Source organism: Podarcis melisellensis (genome assembly GCF_964234715.1).
Source record: "Podarcis melisellensis genome assembly, chromosome: 1".
NCBI classification, from domain to species: domain Eukaryota; kingdom Metazoa; phylum Chordata; class Lepidosauria; order Squamata; family Lacertidae; genus Podarcis; species Podarcis melisellensis.
In genome coordinates, this window is record NC_138528.1 from 95,709,021 (window position 1) to 95,733,130 (window position 24,110).

The 24,110-nt window shown below is 41.4% G+C and overlaps 1 protein-coding gene across 5 annotated transcripts in view; it reads right to left on the minus strand.

Moving 5' to 3' along the window:
- Positions 1–286: 286 nt before the first annotated feature.
- ZRANB3 (zinc finger RANBP2-type containing 3) overlaps positions 287–24,110 on the minus strand; it is a 41,873-nt gene continuing 18,049 nt past the window's right edge. For all 5 annotated transcript variants that reach the window (XM_081921606.1, XM_081921607.1, XM_081921605.1 and 2 more), the window contains exons 7-21: positions 23,130–23,301; positions 21,511–21,639; positions 19,663–19,782; positions 19,341–19,460; positions 17,666–17,845; positions 15,879–16,031; positions 11,159–11,609; positions 9,694–9,909; positions 8,770–8,861; positions 7,601–7,702; positions 5,954–6,099; positions 5,383–5,529; positions 2,954–3,353; positions 1,161–1,292; positions 287–706 (exon numbers count right to left, since the gene is read on the minus strand). In XM_081921606.1, coding sequence (XP_081777732.1) covers positions 608–706; positions 1,161–1,292; positions 2,954–3,353; positions 5,383–5,529; positions 5,954–6,099; positions 7,601–7,702; positions 8,770–8,861; positions 9,694–9,909; positions 11,159–11,609; positions 15,879–16,031; positions 17,666–17,845; positions 19,341–19,460; positions 19,663–19,782; positions 21,511–21,639; positions 23,130–23,301 — 2,659 coding nt within the window. In that variant the 3' untranslated portion in view covers positions 287–607. The remainder of the gene's footprint in view (positions 707–1,160; positions 1,293–2,953; positions 3,354–5,382; positions 5,530–5,953; positions 6,100–7,600; positions 7,703–8,769; positions 8,862–9,693; positions 9,910–11,158; positions 11,610–15,878; positions 16,032–17,665; positions 17,846–19,340; positions 19,461–19,662; positions 19,783–21,510; positions 21,640–23,129; positions 23,302–24,110) is intronic.

Below are 24,110 nucleotides of genomic sequence, written 5' to 3' on the forward strand. Positions count from 1 at the left end.
ACAAGACTACAATCCTAGCCTCACTTACCTGGCAGAAATCTCATTTACTTCAATAGGACTTAATTCTGAATAGACACAGTTAGGACTGTGCTGTCAAGATAAGCAGCTGAGCAAAGCAGCAGATTACAAGGACAAACCTCATGGTGCAATTAGGAAGCTAGAGGTTACAGCAGTACTGATATTTTAAAAAGCATATTCTGCTATTCCACCACTGTACTTGTCATATATGAGAAGATGGTTAAGGGCTAAACTGGTGCATTTCTCTCTGTATTAACCACTAATACAGTTTGGGGAACAATCATTAATTTTTATTGGTCTATCACTGTCAAATGCAATTTTACATTCCAAACCTTGTATTAAGAAAGTACAAAAGTTTTAAATCCAAAACTTTAAAATGCCAAAGATGTAGGTAGAGATGCGTCTGCATGTATAATGTTGCCTTTCTCAACATTTATCTGCCATGATAACTCCAGTATCTAGCCTTAGAAAAAGCTAGGTGATTGGTTTAGGACAGTCCCACTAAAAGTCAACCTATTAGTTTATTAAGGTGCATGATTAATCAGTTTGATGAACTACACATAAACTACACATCTGAATTATTTGAGCTTCATAATTTCACAAAAAAATTGGTAATATCAGATCCATACTTTAAAGCTATAGATTTTCTTTTCATTTGACTTCTTTCCTTGGCTTGCTTTGCTGTTCTCTGAAAAAAAGAGAATAGTTAGATAAAATGCATTTCATATCAACATATACTGTACAGAGAAACTGGCACTGATTACAGCATCTTGATTAGACTGCAAATGTTGGTTGGTGTGGTAACTTTTAAGATGGTCTAACATATATTGTCTACCTGAATTACAGAACTGCATTGCATCTAAAGTAAATAACCTTCAGAGTGCAGTTATCTGCTTGGCAAATGAGAGAATTTGCCAACTTTTAAGAATTAAGGAAATGCGAAAGAAAAGCTGGTAGAGAAACTGACTACAGGGCAAAGAATAAATAGGTCTAAGGATAATGTTTGACCAAGCTGCTGGAGGCAGTGGAAGACAGGAGTGCCTGGCATGCTCTGGTCCATGGGGTCACGAAGAGTCGGAGACGACTAAACAACAACAACATGCATAATGTTGAAGGGTTGTTTCAGGGTATTCTGTACTCACCTCCTTGTGGCAAACCGTACACAATGTTTGAAGATTTTCCAGGGAACACTGTCCTCCTCCACCATAAACTGGCTTTATATGATCCACTTGCCAGAACTGACCTTCAGTTGGGTTCTGTATAATTTCATTTAACTGCAATTAGATAGGACATTAGATAAGCTACTAAGCCTTTACCAATTAGGAACGAGCTTGTACATACCTTTCTACCTCCTCTCATGATTTGGCTAAATCCAGGCATAGGCAAACTCAGCCCGCCAGATGTTTTGCGAGTACAATTCCCACCATCCCTGACCACTGGTCCTATTAGCTAGGGATGATGGGAGTTGTAGTCCAAAAACACCTGGAGGGCCAGGTTTGCCTATGCCTGGTGTTAAGGTACCAAGGGGTTGCTCTAGAGCAAGTAGGCAAATGCCTCCCTGCTCGGCTGTGAAGCCTTGCTTTTGATGCCAAAATAAACTTTCTCTGTGCAGAGTGCCACTCTCCCGTGGCTGGCTCATTCACTGGCAGAATCTGTGAGTGGGCGGTCCTTAAACCTTCCCCAGCAGAGTAGTTTCTTGACGCCCAATCTGCGCCTCCCCTCTGAGCGCGGAAGCCTATTGCGCAGGGAGGGCGTGGGTAACGGAGGACCTCTCTCCTCCCCGCTTTGCCCAGGCAAGGTGTCCTGGCACCGCCTCGTCTCCTCCGAGCCCTGAAGCTCCTCTCCACTGGAGACGTGGTTACTCTCCTCCGCAGAGGAGGTGCTGCTTCCCACGATTTTTGGGGGTTCTCTGTAATCCATCTGGCTTTTCCCCTCTCGCCCCTGAGCCGATGGCAGTTCCCTGACACCTGGCTTAATCAAACACTTGCTGGTTAGTCAAACCAATCTGCCATAACATCCAAACAACAATTACAATCCTAGTTGAAGGAATCACAAAAACTACAGTTTGCCAGTTCAGATGTAATGCCAAACTGTGGTTCTGTTAATCTAAAGGCATGAGGAAAAATGATGGCTCATAGACACACACAGCTTGTTCACAATCCTCCAGAAGATCTGAACATGGACTTCTAAATGTAGCTAGTACACACATCCTCACTACCAGATTATCAACATGTATTGGAGGGAAAAAATCATACCCCAACTCTTGGTTCTATGAACATGAAATAGGGTGTCATCTAACTAAAGCTGTTCAAAATGTTAATGGTTTTAGATACATATGTAAAGAGCAAAAGGTAAATAAATATACATGTGATGTCTATTGGACCAGGTCTGTTGTTCTTAGATTAGAGAAGAGGAAGTTGGCAAGTTATAATAAAGCTAGTGTTAAGATCAAGTGATACTCTTTAACACCTTTTGAAATTTAGCCTTTTAGGTTCTTGGAAATAGTGTTAAACCACAGTTTAAACAATTGTAACAACAAACAGTGTCTTCACAGTGTAGTTTGCTGGCAGAATACAGGTGACAGGCTGGGTTTGTGTGCTGATAGTTGGACTATGCAAATACTGGCTTTGAAAGGCTTCAAGAGCCATAAGCCTTCATCTTCTAAAGGAAGATGTGATTTTATAACATAACATGCTCACAAACTTAACTTTTACTTGCAGAAAGTGAGGCCTGCAGCTCAGCACTGAATGCAAGTCTCCCTATTGGCAGGGATCTTTACAGCTATGGCTTAAGATTCTTCCTTTGAAGTTGAATCACCTGATGTCATATGTGGGTTGACTGACAGGTGGGTGATCCCACCCACCTGTTCAAAGTAGCTTGGATCCAGTTCCTTATTCCTGATTGGTAACTGACTAAATCCAACAGCACATTTTACCTGAGCTAAAGGAAGCTTGGACATCCAGGAGCTCTCCAGGAGATTTTTACGGTGATTCTTTGGGGCATCTCTGACACAAAGGTAGAGTTCTTGGGCATTCAGACAACACTTCTGACAAACCCCATGTTCTATCTCAAATACTTTAGTTCTCAAGTAGATTTGGCTAGTGCGAAATAAGAAGTTATCTTGACACTTATGAGAACAAAACCGTGTGTCACAGGCAGTTGAGGTGGACTTCCGGTCAATCTGGACTGCTGGCATTTGGCAGCTAAGACAAAGTGGATTTCCTTCATTATCTACAGCTTGCAAGTAGCCTGTGCCTAAGGTGGGCTCCTCAACAGAATCAGCCTGACTAGAGCCTGATATGAGGGCTGGGCAGTTCCCATCTTCTGAAGCCAACCTAAAGATAAAACAAGTCAGTTATTTTGGTACAAGAACAATTTCCCCATTTTGTTTTTTTATTTTAAAGAATTTGTAACCCACCATTAAGTTTTCAGGGCACTTTCCATATTTAAATTTCAATTATACAATATAAGGGGGTGGGGATGAAGTCGAAGAAGCTTAACATAACCAGAGTTAAAAGCCTGGGAAAATAAAAAGGTCATCTCGCACTGAAGACATAAAAAATGCTGCCAGGTAAGTCTCTCTGGTAATGCTCAGGCATTACAAGCAAGAATGTGCTCTCTCAGTTGCCATCTGCTTCATCTTAAGATAGGGAAGCTAACCAGAGGATCTTTGAAGGTGACAAATGGTACAGGCACATATAGATGTAGGCATTCCTTCAGGTCCACATTGTGTACGCTTGGAAGGTAAGGATCAGCACTTCAGAAACAGACCAGAAATCAATAGAGCTCTTTAAGCACCAGCAAGCATAAGGGTCAAAACTCTGGGATGTATCCAGTCTCATATAGTCACTCCAATTAATGCATGAAAGTGTTAGGACTATAGAGTAAGCTGTCCTGCTAGGTCACACCCACTCACCTCTCTGATCAAACTCTCTGATCTCTCACTTTATACCATGTGAACCCTACCAGTAAGGATGTCTGGGCTGGTTGCTCCAAGCCCATGTGGCTTTAGCAAGACAGCTTTGTGTTTCTATACAAACAATTTAGAAACATTTACACCTTGGAACTAACCTAGCCTGTCTTTTCTTGCTGTATGGAAGAGCACATGAATCTAACCTTTGAGAAGTTTGTAAGTAAACCATCTTTTAACTTGCCAAACATGGTCTCTTTCTAAGCTAAGGGAAGTGGGAACTTGAACCTTTAAAATATCCCCTTCTAACAGCTTATATTTCCATGCTTTGCTGCATGTTTTGTGATTTTAAATCCCTGCTGGAGCTCTATCACTAAAGAGTACTAGCCCCAAACATGGATCTTAGGCACACAAGGAATTCTCTTTTTATTATACCACTAAAGTATTTTCCTTTTAACCAAAATACTAATTAAAACCACCAAAAACTCTGTAGTAGAATGTCTGCTTTGGGTGCACAAACTCCCAGATTCAATTCCTGGCATCTTCAGGTAGTGCTGGAGGAGACTTCTCTCTCCGAAGTGCTAGAGAGCTGCTTCCAGTCAATGTCAAAATTACTGGCCAAGAGGACCAATTACCTGTCTCAGCATAAGCAGTTTTATATGTCCTTCATGATACGCTCCTGGCAAACAATCCCAGTTATTAACTTTGCTGCTGTCTTTCTTACCAATTGCAATTGCTGGGCTGTCTTCAAAGACAGCTCAATTAACAACACATTGCAGTAATTTAGCCTGGAGGTTACCAGGGCATAGATAACCATCACAAACCTCTCTGTCTAGGAGGGGCTACAGCAACTGTACTCGGCTGCAGAAAGATGCTTCAAGTTACAGATGCCACTGGAGCTTCAAAAACTATCATCAGCTAGGTCTGTAAGCACCCTCATGTTGCAGATATCTATTTTAAGGGGAGCACAGTGCCCATTCAGAACACCACCACCCACCAAAAGTACTTCCATTTTGCTTGGTTTCAGCTTCAATTTATTGGCCCTCATCCTACACTAAAGGGCTCATTTAACTTTTCCACCACTTCATCTGCAAAGACAACTACCATCATCCCTGGTCATTGGTGACACTCGCTGGGGCTAATGGCAGTTGTAATGGGAAATTACTTTAATGTGTTTGGTTAGATAAAGATTGGTTTTGATTAACAAAGGTGCCCAGCTGTCAAGAACTGACTTAATAGTTTGAAAATGAGGGACATGGGGCTTTCTCCAATGTTGCCATTTCTTTTGCACATTAGACCTGAGCAAAGGAACGTCCTCTAGCCTGCATCCCCCCCAATGCACTCCAAAAAAGCTGTATGGAGAGCCTCTAGATCAGGGATAGGGGAGGAAGTCTCATTGCATTAGCAGATGCAACCTACTGAAATCAGTGTTACCTTGCATACTTGAAACTTACTTTGTAGAATTGCTGTCCTTTTCCCCAGCAGAGGCAGTGTGGGCATTTAAGGCAACTGGGTTTTTTTTAGTAACTATATGAACACTGCCCCCAATGCTGTCAGCCTTCTTTAGTGAAGCTTTCGCTACATCCTCTTTTGTTATGTACCTAGAAACATAGGAAACATTTCTTTGTTAGTCTGTGGGTCAACGCAAAACACTGAGATGCAGAATTCTTGAGGAAATTCCCCTCTCAAGGTAATCCCTGTTTTCCACACTCATTTCCAGCAGCTTTCTCTGTTCTATTTTAAATAAGGTCCATTATTACATTGATATGAAAACTATCATCAGGGTGATGAATTACTTAATTTTCTATTGTAATAACATAGGGATTCATGAGTTCTGAATCCTTCGGCATTGTTTTTGCTAAACCTATTTCTCTCACTGTTCCCCACATTTTATCATGCAAAAGAGCCTACTATATCAAACCAACTCGGTTAAAACTAGTTTGTAATTTAAGTCATGTTTGCATCATTAAGGTGATTTATTTCCCATCTCTCTACTGGAGTGAAAAAGAGGCTGTTAGCACACACCGTTTGGTACTGCTGAGCTTGGCTTGTTGTTTTGACAACAGCTCTTCAGCAGCAAGAATGGGGCTAGAAAATAGCTGGCCACTTTTCCTGATAATTCTCTGCTTCATGGCTGTTAGACCACTCCATTCTCTTACAAACCTCAGTATCTGGAGGAGAAAATACAAAACATAATAAAGTCTGATACCTGTAAGCTCTTGCTCTTTGAGAGTTCTTCACACACTGTATTCCAGAAGACATATTTAATGCTGGCTTGCAATATATTTTTAAAAGTATCTTTATGGAGCACAAATATAAGAAAATACACAGAGAATGCATACAAGACAACTCACAAAAGTACAGGCCCATACTAGTGTGATGCTTGAGACTGAATGTTATCTACAAACTTCTCTAAATTAGGAGTGTATAGGGCATGCAGCAGAAACAAGAAATTTTGCCAAATCCTCCCCCTGCTCTCATATTGAGGCCCCTCTCAAGCAGCTGTGTGCTCCACTTGCCAGCAAAACAAGCACAGCAGCAAAGAAGACCCAACATTTCTTTCCCCATCCTCACATTTTCAAAAAGTTCCTCAAGCAGCTGCCTGCTGCCTGTTCGGCAGCAAAATGAGTGACAGACAATTCCCATGCTTCTTCCCCCACCCCAATCTCAAGCAGCTGCTTGCCAATTGATCTAGGTGGCTGGCAGGCAGCAAAAGAAAACAAATAAAGCAGCAAATAGGTGGAACCTGTACATCTTGTCATAACTGTATTTCCATACTAGAAAATACTTAACCTGTTGAATTTGTGATTCAACAGCAACAGCAACAGCAACTGAACAGCAACTGAACAAAAGCCTAAGCTTCTATCCTGTCTTCAACTACCTGGTATTAAGCCCTATTAAACAAAAGCTTACTTTTGAGTAGACATGAATACCACTGTACTGAAAGTTAGCTAGAAGCTAAATGGCACCTTAAACCTAGGTTATGGACACAACAATGTGTCTAGGCGTGCTTTTTTATAACAAGAATACAAAGCTGAAAATGAATGAACTGCAGCTAAAATATTATGTTCATTTTTCACATGGTCTAGTCCTTCCCCTGCCCACCTCTCTAATATTCTTAAGAGGGTCTATTCTCCAGTCTCTGAATAGCTGGAAGTGCAGAATGTGCCTAGAACAGCGGGAGTTTAGAACACTGACCCCCCCACCCCACCATAGCCCTGTTTTGTACCCATCTTGATGCGTTTTCCTGGCTGGAATGTGTTAACAGTTTAAAACCAAAATGAACAGGAACAAAAGTTAATTCTTAATGTTATTTGCATGCACCCTGTGCAGTCTTACTGTTTTATTTTTAAACCCTTTCTCTACCCATTATATTGCAGTGCTAAAGTATTATTTTTCTAAAAAAAATGACTGATGACTGACAATGGAATTGAGTTCCTAATTCTGCAGATGGGCAATTTAATTATGCACTTGAGTATATGCACAGACAAGGGAAGTGTGATATTCCCCCTCCCCCAAGTAACACATTCCACTAAAAAAAGCAATTAAGATCTGTATAAGCCTAGCTAATAATTGAAAACCTGACACCAAGGCAGAACATTTTGTTACTTAAATGGCAAACTGCAAGCGTACACCCTGGGCATTATTTATAACTGCAGCAATTGATCTTACCAATGAACGGTTCTGTTTTTGTTGAAAGCACACTGGTAAATCTTCCCAGTTATCCAATTTTATATCCAGCGGAATGAAGTTACAATTCAGGGGCTCCCCATCCTAGATGGATCAAATAAATGTTTTTAAGTCTCCTAAATCAGGAAGGTATTCGGTTATCTGAAGGTTTCAAGGAAGTTGGTGATTTTCCTACCATAAATTTATCTTCAATTACTCATCAGAACTGCTTCTTACAATAAACCAACAACAAAATTCATGGACCTTTTATCTGCCTCACTGCAGTTGCACTGCCAACATTCTAGTTTGCTGATACCTTAGCCCTGAGCAGCAGAAATGTTTATGAACCATCCCATGACACCAAAGATGATGAGACAATGAGAGATGGTCCTACAGCATAAGACCATTTTAACCTACTCTAGGATGTACTGATAATTTTTCATTTCTACAGAAAAGAAGCCTACTTTAAACCACATTAAATATATTACACTGAAAGAGAGAGAGAGAGAAGAACCCAACAACAGGCCAACACCAAACAAGTTATTTGTAGTGTGTTTTCCCCATCGTTAGGACAGAAGCTCCCAATACAACAGTGAAGGCAATAACTTGGATCTAACAGGGAACAGCATGACCGTAAAGGCAGTTCTGCTTTCATGGGATATGTCCCCAATTTCTCCCAATCCTCTCCTCTCATGGTGTCCCTTTGATTTCTGCCAAATACCCCTTCCTATAAAACACAACTCAAATCTGCATTCAAAAGAATATGGTAAAGCTTTTGCTGGTTTGATGCCTTGATTATTTGCAGGTGCGGGGTGCGTTCCTTCATGACTTCCCCTTGCTTCACGACAAATTCCCCAGGCTTACAACTTGTCACGGAGCAAGGGGAAGCCGTGAAACAACGCATCCCACTCCTGTAAATAAACAAGGCATCAAACCAGCAAAAACTTTACCATGTTCTTCTGAATGCAGTTTTGAGTTGTGTTATATAGCAAATACTGCCAATCCCCCTTCCTGTCACAACTTCCCACGCTGCATGCCCTTTCAGGGGGTCCTTCAGTCCTTAGGAATGTCTTTTGGGAGAGAACAGCAGGCTACAGAAGGGAGAAAAGGGCAGGAACCATTGCATAATCTTCCAGGTTGGATTGAAGCAAACAACAGCAGCAGCACCCTACCACTGTGTAGATGTGAATTCTGTCTGTGTTCCTACTTGCACAGAACTTCAGGCCAGAATATGCTGGGAATGATTCCGAGTCTTCTGTATGCTCTATAAATAAAAGTGAAATGACTTTCATCAAAACTCATTCCCCTTTCTTCTCCTTAGGGCAGACTAGACAATATAGCACAGGCATGCTCTACCCAATGAGCAGGAAAGCTCTCACTCCTCCTCCACCACCAGTTTGTGTCAAGCTTTAGTTTTTATGAACCAGCATGGCAATCTCGTGCCATAATCGCTTTTGTGTAAGACAGTTGTGCCAAACAGAAGTGTGACATGAAACACTGGCATAGCAGAGTCTCGAGGCAACTTGTGGCCTTTGGGAGTGACCTTTGGGAGTGAGGGTGTGGGCAAATGGACCCTTGATTGGTTTTCTATATTAAACAGCAGAGTGTTTCGTGGCACATTTTTTAAACTTTGTCTCACTTTGCTAAACGTAAGTAAGCTTTACTTGTTTACAAAAATTTTCCTTAAAGAAGCACATATTAAAAACGTTGTTCATAACATGCCCAAATTGCTAGAATACAAACCACAATTCTGTAAAGAATCCCCAAATCTACTGGGAGCAACTGCTTCACCATCTCTGAACTCTCTCAAGGCTTTTTTCATGTGCAGAATTATTTGTGATCTCTGAGATGTATATATAAGGCGTTGTGGGTGGTATTCAACATACTGAAAGATGACTAAGTTAAGTCCATTAATTTATCAATATCACTGGGTCTACTCTGAACAAAACTTAGTCGAATACCCCTCTTTGATCACCACTTCTGGGGCTCTTGCAAATATTCTGCATGTACTGATCCCCAGAGCATGATAATACACAATAAAATGACATGCTCACCACAAGGTAACTATGCTCCAGAAGGAAATCAGTTTTCCTTACCCACTCCGAGCTCTTGCTCACAACAGTTTGATTGCTCATTTATGTCTTCCTTCGTTCCACTGGACATCCCAGTCAGTGGTTGCTCTAGGATATTTCTCCGGCAACTTTTATGGGCTGTCCCTCCTGCATCAATAAGGTTTATAATCTCTCGGGCTGCGCTTTCTTCCCCAAACCCCGGAGAAACAGAATTGCTGATCTGGCTTTCGTTCTTTATACCTATACATGTTTAAAAAACAAACACCACAAAAACAGTAGTCAACCCTCTCTTACAGGTTGATAGGTAACAGCAAAGCCTACAGCGCATTCCTAGCAAAGTCCACTTAAAAGAAGAGTTGCCAACACAACCAATTATATCGACAGTTCTCCATAGAGAAGGCTGCTGACTCTTTCCCTCCTAGTACAGAGTGGCATTAGACAGGATGATGCTATACAGCCACCCAATGCAGAAAAAACTTTTATGTCTGGTTGCTGCCCCATGATTGGCAACTCATTGCATAGGCTTCATGAACAGCAACCTTGGCTTTGATCCTAATGTGTGCGAAAGCTTCATTCTTGAAATGAAGACCTTCTCCCCTCTTTCCCACTGTTAGTCCATCAGAAACCTGCTCCAGAGTATTTGGGGCCCTCAAGAGAAGAATTAGATACGGGAGATGGTATGGGATAAGGGCTGCAGCAGGAAGAGGGAGACTGGGAGCCATCATGAAGTCTTCTTGTACAGGCTGAAATGCTGTTCTGACTGTGCAGGCAGGGGAGAGCTTTGGATCCAGGCCCTAATACCAAAAAAGAAATTCAATCTGGGGGACAGAGAATTCTGCAGCTGCAACAGTAAAGTGTGGTAGATTTGGCAGCCCTGTTTGGGAGGTTCAAACAGAGGTAGGAAGGCAATGAGCTTCTCTGTGTGCAAGGTGGACATATGGCAAACACATGCAGATAAAATCCAAACTTAAAAAAATGAACAAAACCTTATACAAATTGAATTTTGGATATAGGGATGTTAGGTATCTTTTATAAATATAAAATGCCATATATCCTTTCAAAGTCAATCTCCAATAAAATGACCCATCTTATAATAAGGTAATTAAGTGAGATAGCTACAGTGCATTGTCTGACCAAGAATAGTAATAAAACACACATGTTTCATGGACTTGTGGAAAGAAGTGTTATTTCCTGAAGAGGACTGGGAAAATTTAAGGTGCCAAGGAAATTGAATTTCTACTACAAAGCATTATATTCACACCATGGTAATATCAGAGGCACCCATTGCCACTGAATGTATGGCATGTTATACTTTATAGGCAAAGTGAAGATTTTGGAAGCTTTTTCTGAAAATTTTAAGAAAAAAACTCACTCAAGTTTTTCTTCCAATACTTCATATTTTTAAGCATTCTTTTGTGCCATTTTTAAAAATGGCTTTTTAAAAAAAGAAAGAAAGGAGATCTTAATTGGAGCACAGGGGCTTACTTACTGTTCTTTCTCCGAGGAGATTCACACATTTCACAATAAGGCAGCAGTGAATTATTATTGAAAGTGCAGAGGCTGCAGCGCCAGGTTGCCTCAGAAGGGCATCCTTTGCTTGAATTCGGTAATGGTGTGCCAAAACCTTCTTGTGTGGTTTCTTCTGTAACGGGAAGGTTTGTTTTTCCAAATGAAGAGTTCCTCCTTTTCTCAGGAGAGCTCTTTGGAGTCGATGGCAGTAAAGCTCTTGGTCTCTTTGCTTCTCTACAAAGCAAATCCTTCTTAATGAGTTCCTCAGAGTCCAAAGAACCACCATTTGCCTGGTCCATTTCAATGGAGGCTTGAGAAGAAGCTGGACTGAAGCTTGAAGCCTTATCACAAGATGGAGTTTTTCGCTTTTTTTCAGCATTTGGTTTTGGTGAAAGGAAGGAACGGATATCATGCTGCTTTTCCTTTTCAAACTAGGGCAGATAATAAAACAACCATTACATCTCTTTCATTGCAAACTATTGTCTCCACCTTCCATTTCTTAATTTATTAACCTTTCCAACTGCAGCGTTTCCCCAATAGGTAGTCTTTCAATACAGCAAATTTTAAGTGGAAAAACTTATCAAGAAAATATTAGGACCAATATTCCAATCTGGTGGATTCTAGACTACTTCCTAACCTATTGTTGTGTTATTATTTCTGGTAAGCTGTCAGTGCAACACTCAAAAAAGTTTAGGTTCTGTCTTGCTAAGATATAGCTTCCCAAGAAAGACACATTATCAGGTATGCGTTAAATGTATTAATTTAGTTTATGGATTTTATTAATTTGATTCATGCTACTGAGCAAGTCGGATGCTACATGGGAGATCAGCAAGGTACAACACCAGTTTCAACTGCCGCAGTGAAGCCAATGGTTGAAGCCTGGTGTCATGATAAAATCATGGGATTGGCATGGTATTCAACTACATTTTACTCATAGCAGCCACGCAGAAATCAATAAACATAAGTTAGGCCCATTAAGGTCAATGGGTGTACTCTGAGTAAAACTTATTGCAAAGGCAGAAAAGCTTTTTCAGTCCAACGACAGCATTATGCTGGGGGCCCATGCCAGTGGTAGGTGGGAGCAAAAGTGGCCTGAGCAGTAAATGTGGCTTACCTTTATAGCGTAGACTACACTCCAGCTACACAAAAACCAGAGCTTTCACCCACCACCAAGACAAGTAAGAGACATTGCCACTTGAGGAGGGGCAGGACCAGTGAGAGGTATGGCCTACTGAGAGTCTTGAGGGACATGTAAAGAAATCCTGAGGCCTGAGCTTCCCAACCTCGAGTTTATTATGATGGGAACAGGCCTAGCCCCCCCCCCTTGAGGTCTTGTGTTGCCCTTCACCTGCTCTGGTACGGCTTCAAGGTGTTTGGAAGGTTTCAGTGTGATTTTTGGATTAATTACAGCTTCTTGAGTCATCAAAACCTGACAAACACTGGGTAAATGTAACATTTTTGTATGTTTGGAATAAGTCAGCTTTCAGCCACGGTTTATAAAAATGGTTTGTTTCAACAAACCTCAGTTAAGATGAATACAGTGGTACCTCAGGTTACATACGCTTCAGGTTACACACTCCGCTAACCCAGAAATAGTGCTTCAGGTTAAGAACTTTGCTTCAGGATAAGTACAGAAATAATGCTCTGGCGGCGCGGCGGCAGCAGGAGGCCCCATTAGCTAAAGTGGTGCTTCAGGTTAAGAACAGTTTCAGGTTAAGTACGGACCTCCGGAACGAATTAAGTACTTAACCTGAGGTACCACTGTAATAGCTTGGATGACATACTAAGATATGGTTAAACAAAAGGTGAAGGTGAAAGCTTCTAATTGTGGTTGCATGGAGGAGAGGAGAGGCATGGTGCTTGTTCCAGAATGGTAGCCAATAGCCCCATCCCAGCCAAAGTCCAGAGTTATTTTTGCAGTTTACAAACGGTTCTTACTTGACTCATAGGCTAAATAGACCTTCACAATACTGTAACTGCATGCAAATGATTAATGTTCCCAGCTTGGTCAAAGGAATCACACAGTCAAAAACATATTAACTTTAATTGCCATTTTGGTTATTATAACACAGTTGGAGTCATGTTAAATTGCTTTGGATCTGCATGCCATCTTGGGTCTCAGAACCTGAAACCTAAGAACAAATCTCCCCCTTCTTGTATTATGCTTAAATGAACCACCTAACTGCAAAGCCATTTCTGCATATTAAAGCAAAAGGTTATATGTATCCAATCTGGCAGGGTATGCACATGCAGCCTTTCTGTATTTAAGATTAACCGAACTGCCTTATAAAGCCACGGGCTAATTGATGTATCATACAGACAACATATTGAGTACTCAAATTAGTCTGGCACAGAGCAGTGAACCGCTTTGCAGTCATTCCAAGGGTATTATCCATATTTACAATGAGGCTACTGCTTGAAGAAGTGGATTTTGGCTGTACCAAATCTGTTGAGGATCCTTTTCAGGTATGATATACTGATAAATGGCAGCAGGGTGCACTACATTTGCTGCACAGTAGTAACCAGTGACCTGGCAAAATCCCAGGTGAGTTAGCACCATCATAAATCCATAGGTTTTAAAAAACAACAACCAACAACCCTAAAAAGTATGAAATGAATGTATTCACACAGAAGTTATGGCAAACTCCTAGTCAGTTCACAAACTGTTGATGAGATTTTGGAATCAAATTACAATAGCTGATATAAACTGAAGGAACAACTTCCAAACTCTCATACAACCACTCACCAAATTATTTTGGCAGGCAGCTATATTACGAAGCAGAGATCAGAAGCAACATTTCACAAGTGAAACAAGCAAATTTTCTTTACTAATTTTTTTTTATGAAGGGCGGTATTCAGCTAAGTTTTACTGAGAATAGATCTGCTGAAATGAATGAAGTTAATACCTCAAGGGACCATTTCTCTGCATATGAACCAACCTGGACCCTGTGATCATCATCAGAGGCCATTATCTGCCCCCTCCATGAAGGTTCTGGAAGGTGGCCATACGGGGACAGGCCTTTTCCGTGGGGGCTCTTCATTTGTGGAATTCTCTCCCTAGGGCGGCTCTCCTGGCACCTTCATTACCTATCTTTAGGCACCAGGTGACAACATCCCTCATTTCCTAGGCTTTAGACTAATGAAACAATCCTTGGCCTTTTAAACAGTCTGTGTAAGGGTTTTTTTATTGCTTTGTTTGCTACTGTGTTATGCATTTTTTTGTGTTTTTATACTGTGCCCTGGGTTCCTCGGACGAATAGCAGAATGTAAATTTAATAAATAAGTACATAAAAATAAAGAATGAACTTAACTTAGTCACAGTCATTAATTTCAATGGGTCTATACTCTAAGTAAAACTTAATTGACTGCCACACTAAGTATGACTGTGGCAGTGATCTTGAAATTGCTATTTTGTGTGCGTATGTATCTCTAATTGGTGCCCTAGTATCCATGGAAGTGATCTGATTCATGTACTCACTTCTGATTCATGTACTCAATTTTCCCTCCCTCCCACAGATCAGCTCCTTTCAGACAAAGAGAGAGAGAGAGAGATAGAGAGAGAGAGAAAAGAAAGGGCACACACAAATACACTTCATTTTTCCAAAGGATTTGTGTAAAAGCCAGACCCAGTATGATTAATCTGAGCCTTGAAATGCATAGAGTTCAGACAGGAAGTGGGAAAGAGCACCATTTTCAAATTCCTCCTTCAGCGTTTTGTATTTTGCAAGGGAGAAAAAGGGGGTGTGGGTCTCCACTGGGGGATATTCGAAGCTTACGATGGTGCCACGTTGGCAATATCTGTACCGTATTAGCAGATGTCTCTGCAAGATCAAAAGCATTTTGACAAGTGCACGGGTACCAATTGGATAGTATCCATACAGACTGACATACTTTCAGGCGCAAAATAAGCAAATAAATGGTTGCAATTAAACTAAAATAAAGGGCATGTATGCATGTATAATCAATAAGACGTGAAAGTGATTATTGGCAATGGAAGTCCCAGGTGGGTTTTATGGTTTCGGGTCATTTGAATAGAATAAAGATGGACAGACTATTTGAATACAGCTAATAAAAGTTTAAATTGTCCAATTTGCTTTTGGATTAAAAAAAAAACCAATCAAACTGCGAAACAACCCAGACTTGACCAACAACAAGAGAATATAGGTACATATAGGATGTCCTGTGAATCTCAGGTACTAACATGCCTGCAAACCAAAGCAGGAAGTCTAAGTATGTAGTCCTGGCAAAATGGCAATTCAAATTACATCTCATGTGAATGCCCAGACTTCAGAAATACGTGAACATGTTAAGCACCACACATGATCTCTTTTTGTACTTAAAGGTAAAGCGACCCCTGACCATCAGGTCCAGTCACGGACGACTCTGGGGTTGTGGTGCTCATCTCGCTTTTTTGGCCGAGGGAGCCGGCGTACAGCTTCCGGATCATGTGGCCAGCATGACTAAGCTGCTTCTGGCAAACCAGAGCAGCACGCAGAAACGCCGTTTACCTTCCCGCCATAGCGGTACCTATTTATCTACTTGCACTTTGACGTGCTTTTGAACTGCTAGGTTGGCAGGAGCTGGGACCGAGCAATGGGAGCTCACCCTATCGCGGGGATTCAAACCGCCAACCTTCTGATCGGCAAGTCCTAGGCTCTGTGGTTTAACCCACAGCGCCACCCGCGTCTTTTTGTACTTACGTGAGTGAATAAAACTTCATTCTTTATGTCATTTAGATTTTCATTTGGGATCCATGCTTCAGCAAAATTCAAGAAATTCCACTTCTCTTTGTCACCTTCTTGCGCCTGCAGTTTTTCTTTCTTGCCATTTAGTGCGGTCCCAGTAACATTGGCCTGCAGGCAGAAAGATTAAAAACGGTTTCACACTTGACAACATAACTTCATCCCATGCTTGTCTAGGGTGGTGCACAGGGTTGGGGCACAGTAGTTTCCGGGTCCAGAAACTATTCTTTCCTACCCCAAACCAATGAACTTGCTAAGCCTCTTCTAATGCCACAGCAGGGGCAGCAGTAGGCAGCCCCTTTGTCTCAGAAGCAAAATCAATTCTACTTTTGGATGGAAAAAAGCAATTGAGAAATGATTTGTTCCATCAGGCAGGCAAGAAAATAACTGAGAGGACTGAGCCTGCCTCCCAGAGTCCTTTGCTCCTGCCTCTGTCACGTGATGAGGGTTGCTACCCAACCCATTCAGTTCATCATCAACCGCCTAAAATAAGCAATTACATTTCCAAAGGTGAAGATTCCAACCAGACTGCATGCCCTATGCCCCCTGGTTATGTAGACTAAATAAATTGTATTACAACAAATAACATGTCTTAAAATAAATAGTATTTTATTATTTACTACTATCTATCTTACTGCCATTGGCCATGCTTGCTTGGGGGCGATGGGCATTGCCCATGGCCAAGTAGTTGAGCAACATCTGAACATCTGGAGGGTCAAAGGTTCCCCACACCTGCTTTAAGACTACCTGAGGGAATCCTGTTGTGGATTTCTCTGCCATCTGAAGTACAGGGCAGATGGCTACAAGGCTAACAGCCTTCCCAGTATTTATGGTGCTCTGTACACAAGAAGGACTAGCAGGACTAGCTCACGTTCCAGGTTTTAGAAGGCTTCCAGACACTGTGCTTTAGAAGTCCTTCTGTCAGTCATAAACAGATCAAAGGGGAGCATAGGCTATAGATAATATCTGTTGCCGACTTGTTGAAATGGGCTTTTGTAAAGTGAATTTTAGCAAGCATCACTACTATGTGTTTTAGTGGTGATATTTATATGGTGGTTTTAAAACTGAACCACTTCAGAAGTATATGCATAGAAGCAAGGTATAAATAGGTAAAAAATGAGAAGCAAATTTTCATTTAAACCTATTGTGTGTACCGGTACCTCTAAGAAGTGTCATGTGTCTCTTCTGCCTTCTCTGTTGAGTCAGGTTTACGGATACAAAACTACTTGTCAGTCTTACATTCTTCTTAATGGTTCAGTTCATCTTGTTTTCAAATTCACCTTTTAGTCATCAAAGCTAGATTTTTGGCTTTACTTTCCACATGCTACCCAATATATTTAGACCTAAAATGGTTTTGAGGAAGTTTTAGCTTTGGTACTAATGCTTTATAAACACACAAACTCCAAGTTAGACTTTATTAACAGGACATTCTCAACCGTTTTACCCCCTTTTTAAACAAAAAAAGTGCTTTAAAAATACACACAAACTCTTTAATTCTGTAGCCAAAGGAATTTTAAATTCTATCATTTATTGACCTTTTCTTCCGATACAGAGTCATGCCTCCTCCAAAGAACCAAAAGTCATATGAAGTGACTAGGAAAGGAGGAATTAGGGTAGGAGACAATCTAGAAAATAGGGTTGTTAGGTGTATGTGCACTCACAATGTAAGGAAGGTATTACAGTCAGTATCTTAGAGCCATGCTTTGGACAGTGAGGATTGCCAACATTTAAGTGCGAAAACATACCTTGCGATTCAACATTCCCCACATCAGAGGGTCCAGCGTCCCATTTGCGATAAGGTAATGGATATTCACAGAACTGCACTGTCCAATCCGATGCGCCCTGTCTTCGGCTTGCTTTATGTGTCCAGGGTCCCAGTATAGTTCAGCAAAAACCACATGAGTGGCAGCAGTAAAGGTTAATCCCTACAAATAAAGACAAAAATGAAGGCTCCAGCTTGGAAAGCCGAGTCGACTAAAGGGAAAGGTATTTAATGCTTTTGCCAGAGAGTCCTCGCGTAATGCCTTGGGCTCAGAAGGCTCAGTTAAGTCTGAAAATGGTTAGCCAACATGGTTTAAGGAATTATGACAAATTGCGTTTCCAGTTACGGCTGGCGCCCACTGCCTGCCTGGGTTTAGGAACTCTCAACTTGGGGCCCACCTCCCACCTTGCCATACCCTTCCAGCAAAACCTTGCCATACCCTGACACTAAGGTCCCTTTAAGTTTCAGGTAGATCATACGGAAGGAAAGGCGTAACTTCCTCCCCCCCCTTGCTTACTCTCCTGCCATCTCCCACTGCTTTCGGACTCACCCTTTCCCTGTAAATGCCAAACCATCACTGTTTGGGCTCACTGCCATCTCACTTCTCATCCCTCCTCTGAACTCCTCCCTTCTCTTCTCAACAGCCTTCAGTAGTAATCATGGATTTTTCTTTTGTTCTACCTTATCAATAAAACCGGCTTCTGGAAAACCTCTTATCTCAGTTGCTCCATCCTGAGTACCTCATGCAGGCACACTGCTACTTAGACTGACGTCCTTAAATTAAGCACGTATATTTTTTTGTAAATGCACTCGTTTCTGGGCCAGCTATGCCAGACTCACAGCAGCCTGTCATCTGGCACAAGAGAGCCAGGGCCACAGCAGGGAGAGTCCCTCTTATACTTGAGCTTAATTCCCCCCAGTCATGTGGGTTCCATACGGGTTTATTCTCCTGAACACAGAAAATTAGTTTGCAGACATGTGTCCTGAACAAGTGTGGGGACAATGCATTTGTACTTTTATTGTGGTGGCAGCCATGTTACAGCAAACTACTGTCCACCGCAGAGACCAAGCTGGGAAAAGCAAACAAGCTGTATTTGCTATATTTAACCATTTCGTTAAATATAGGCTTGAATGCTGAAACTGACTTTTGAGGGAACAGAATAGGAATGTTCGTGTATTTCCCATACCGTATCTTAAAATTCTTATGTCTATTGGTATATACTGAAGAGCAGGTCATGAGATATTACATTTAAGGAACTCCTTTGACCTATGCTGATGGAGTGAGAAACGACACCATAACGAAACATAGGAATGGGTTATTGTTCAAGGTTAGGCCATGAGAGAAACTAGTTAACCTCTTTTTCCTTAGTTATACAGATTTGCTACATTAATTGCTGCAGGATGACGATTCCCCCCGCAAACTGTTGCGTAACATCAGCATAATGTAAAGAGCTGATATTACTGTACAACTCTACATAGTGCTTTAATTCAGCAGTTTCGTCTGGAATTTCTCACACGCAATTCACTGACCAAGCTCTTTGCCTTGCAGTGTGCCCCATAGGGTTTTAAAAAAAGAAGTCAGTGGCAATACAGATTAACAGTTCAAATGCCATAAGCAGTAACTCACAAGTTGTATCCTGTATATTGTTAGTCCTTACCTGGCCAGCAGCCAGAATGCTCAAAATGGCCACCCTAGTATCTGGGTCCTTCTGAAATTGATTGACAAGGCTGATTCTTTCTGCTGAAGGTACGCTTCCATCTATTCGAATATATCGAACCTGTGAAGTAAGAAAACCAAAGCATTACCCGAAGTTAAAGGAAATCCTTGTCTTTGCATATGAACAGCTAAGATGCGACAAACGCAGACTTTTTAAAAAGCAAGCATTTTTTTTAAAGCAAGCACCAAAAAGAATGCGTACTCGTTTAGAGCTCGATAGTAAGATCCTTAAAAAGCAGTGGAAGAAAATAAGCCACACTTACCTTGCTTTCTATCACTGCCTCTGTACATGCCTGAAGCATGCTTAAGTGATGAGCAAAGACTAAAAACTTCTGTTTGTCATTCTGAAGCAGCATTTTGATGTAATCCTTTACTGCTCCTGCCTAAAACATACAAAGCACCTTGGAATTTTGTTGTAATAAAACAGTTAAAAGGATAAAACAAAGTAATTTGTGTTGATGTCAAAGCAAAAACTACATTAGCATACAAGGTTAATTTCCTCTCTTGGTTTGAACAATATCCATTATCTGAAGTGTGCCAAGCAAACAAAAAGCCAATCTATGCATCATGTTATCTTACAGATATATTTTACTGGCACATCATCATTAGTGTAGATCCACTAAGGGTTGTATCTGAAGGCAGACTGTGAGAATGGAAAGACACTTCTGCTTGTGCAAAGGGGATAACTATTTCTGCTGAATCCCAGCTCTATCAGCTGGGCCACATCCCATTCTATTCCTGAGGATGCCTGACCTTCAGGATTGGTTTTGTGGGAATCATGCATGCCAACTCCTGGGGGCCAAGCCTCCCTCAATGTTTTGAGTGGGCCAGGACCCCACTACTGTTCAAAGCAAAAGCAGAGCAACATCAGGACGTCGTGCAATGTTGCGTGTGTGACATCAGGACATTGTGTTGGGGCCCCTCTATGTTTTTTTTTAGAAGATGGCACTTCTATTGGGGATAATGAGAGCTGAAGCACAGAGGACTGTAAGTGAGCCACTACTGCAGTTCTCTGGAATCAACACAAAGTGTTATTACTACAAGTACACTGTGTTACTTACTGCCTGTCCCTTAAAAAGCAGTCAGGAACGCAACTTGGCACTGAAAATAAATTTGCAGCTAAAGACAGTGCCAAGTGAGATAATTAAAACATGAACACTATCTACTAAGTTGAAAGACAAAGTTAAAAGTGTGGCCTTGTCTTATCTAAAGCCTGAACCTGTATTCTAAAATTAGAGACAAGAGTTTATCTTCAGTGTAACTGGATCAGAGATACTTTACGACAATAGGTAGGAACCAAAGTCCTTCTGTTCTCAGATGACCTGTGTGACCCAGTGTAGGCTTCCATGAATGGAAGTGGGGAAAGGTGGGAGAGAGGGGTTTGATTGTTTTTGCTAATAGCTCCTGCAGCCCTTCACTTGGGGGGAAACCCTGAAACAGCGTGGGAGGTAGTGCACAGCCTGCAGGGAAAAATCTGCAAAAATGATCTTGCACTTCCATTTGCAGAAGAAGCCCTGATACATCAGAGCCCCTTCCAAAAATGGAAGGAATTCTGTTCACCAAAGGGTGTCTTTGGATCCAGCACACTATTCAAAACCATACTTCTTTCACTCTGAGGGACTCAGTCCCTCATGGGCCATGTGCTAGTGGCAAGCAAGGCCAGAGGCAAAAGCTGGCCAGAGCAATGGACGCAAACCTTTCCACTGTACAGTGGGCTACACTGCAGCCTCACAGAAGCCAGGCTTCTCCATACAGGCAAGCGAGAGGCTCCCTCACCATTCCAGGACACATTCCAGTCAAGGAAAGTACACAAGGAGGGTGCAAAGCACAGCTGGTGAGGAGTGGGGCCTAGAGAGAGCTCTGAGGGCCAGACAGAGATGGCTGGAGGGTCGAATTTGGGCCCTGAGCCTGAGGTTCACCCCCCATGCCTACCATGATAGTTTGACAAAATACAGTGACAGAAAAAATCACTTTATACTGGGCTGCTATAATTTTCAGGCACATACAGGAAGAGACAATCTAACAAATGGACTGACAAATTTGTATATATAGGAAAAGGCAGTACAATTCTTTAAATAAATGTTTAAAATGGCAAGACATGTCAAGATTACCTTGGCAATGGCAGTCTGCTTGAACATGCTTGTAATTAGGCTCATCACCTGGAAAAAGCCACTTTCCGCAGAATCTAAATTTGAAGCTCTCATTAATTTCTCCCACTCTTCAAAGCTAGCATTTAATTCCTGCACAGGAGGGAATGGCAATATTTAGAGGCAAAAAATGTGAAAGGGCAAAACAATTACTGTTTCTCTGAATCATGCCCTACTTTTGCTACCGAGAAGAAAAGAGAAAAACAACAGTCCCTAAAGATGCCAGCTTCTTCACAGAGGAATGCTAGTGCAGAGTTAGGTCAGTCACATGTTGCTGCCAAGAATAGAAGCCTAAGACAAGCTCGGGACAAAAATATCAAAATAAAAAGAATTTACAGCTCATTCTGTTTCAGTCATATATCAATAGCTAAAAACTCCCCTTCTTCAAGGCTCAAAAAGAACTGAAAGCTGGTGAAGAAATCAAAAACAGTGAAGCACATTGGTCTCAGGGCTATACTTTTACAGCACCTTGCTTTAATGCCTTTGCAAATATAACGAAACATTTCACTGTTGTGCTTATTAATTCGGTGCAACTTACTGTGCTACTTATTTAAAATATAGCAATTGTCATTGTTTCAAACCATTAGTCATAACGCTATTTTAAATGAATAAACTCTGACTTTAGTAGCTGTTGGCACCAAGTGAGAAGACCACGAGTTCTCCTTGTGCCGTGTCTCAAAGTACCTCTGAAATTACCCAGTGGGATTCTTGGTCCTTAAAATGTGTTGAAAGCTGCACTGAGCATGCATCAGTTCCATGCGGCAGTATTCAACTAAGTTGTTGTTCTTGTTCTTGTTGTGTGTGGAACAAGGTCTGCTTGCACAGAAGGACTTTCCCGCCCTCTCTTTCCTCCTCCCCAGGCGCCTAAATCTGCGCTGTGGGGTAGAAGGAACCCCCAGAACAGGTGCAGTGGGAGGGGGGAGACAGGCATGGAGAGAAGTCCCATTATGTAAGTGGATCTCAGTCCTCATGCACATTTCCCACTTAGCCCTACACTGGACGCCACCCATGGTTATCTGGACAGTGCCCATTACCACTAAATCTTACACAAAGTTCATACTGGGACTTAATTGTGTATAAAAGTATGCTTTCCGATCTGCTAAAGTATTCAAACAAAAGTTCCAGGCAGGAAGAGAGTGTTCTCCTAGAATTATGGCAGTAAATGCAAAACAAGACTTTTAAACCCCTAGATAACTGAATATCACCACTAGCAAAAAGTGATACTGTTTTCATAGGAGTTATTGGTTACTGCTTCTTTCAGAAACCGCTGAAAGAGAGGTTAAACACTACTTCTAAAAGGTACTGTTAAGTTCCTGAAGAGTTCAGCTGTACTAAGTTTTATTAAAGTTGTTAGAGAGACACTGAAATCATTGAGTTATATACTTGGGCGAACCTAGTTTTTTAACCACATAGGCTGAGGTTCTTGCATAGGGTCGCACTGAATAGAACTGCTAAAAAAATGTAATCAAGTCACTCGACGAGAGTTTTCAGAGCGAGGTAATTCTGTGTGTATACTACACACAGCACTTAAAACCATAAAAATGAATCACCACCATCACACAGCTAATAGTACACTGGTTTACCGTAGCAGCAGTTTGGGGAAGATCAAAAGAAATCCGTTGTCTGATTTTAGGCGGCAACTGAGTTAAAACTTCATTTTTCAGACGCCTAATCATTATATCACTTAGCAACTGGTGCAGTTCATCTAAATTTGAAGCTCCTCTGCAGTCCCACTGTCGTCTTGTACCAAAGAATCTGGAGCAATTAAAGAGCAGTGAAAAATAGGACACTTAATTTAAATCAACATTAGTTAGCATTTCATTTTACAAAGAAGAAGCACGCAAGTCTATTTGGTCAGCATTCCACAACTCTGCAAAAAGAGCAAACCATATAAAGGAGTATCTCAGTGGTCTGTTGCAGCCACAATGTTGCTGATCGCTTAATCAAGTTGCAGAAACACAAAATTTAGTAGTAATAATAATAATTTATTATTTATACCCCAGCCACTCTGGGCGACTCCCAACAGACTAAAAACACGATAAAACATTAAAAACTTCCCTAAACATGCTGAACCAAATTCCTTCATAAATTAGGTAACAAAATGATAGTATGACGTTTGAAACAAATTATGTGTTCCTTTTTGTGTGTGGATTCAGTTCTTGTAGCAAAGCCAAAGCTGGTTCAAGAAAAGAGGGTTCAACTAATTGGTCCTGTCAGTGGAAGCCCTGAGCAAAACCTTCCTCTTGTGCAACAGGGCCTTCCCTGCCCTCCAGCCCGCCCCAAGAAATTGGCCCTAACAGGATTGGAAGAGCATGTTTCGGTGGGCGGGAGGAGTCATTCTGTGTGGCAAGCCAAAATGCACTCATGGAGTTTCTCAGTCCTGTCATAAGCAAAACATTCCTAATAATAATAATAATAATAATAATAATAATAATAATAATTTATACCCCGCCCTCCCCGTCCAGAGCTGGGCTCAGGGCGGCTAACACCAGTAAAATTACAATAGAAACATAATTGGGGGGGGGGACCCAATTTAAAATACAGGTTAAAATGCAATCTCATTT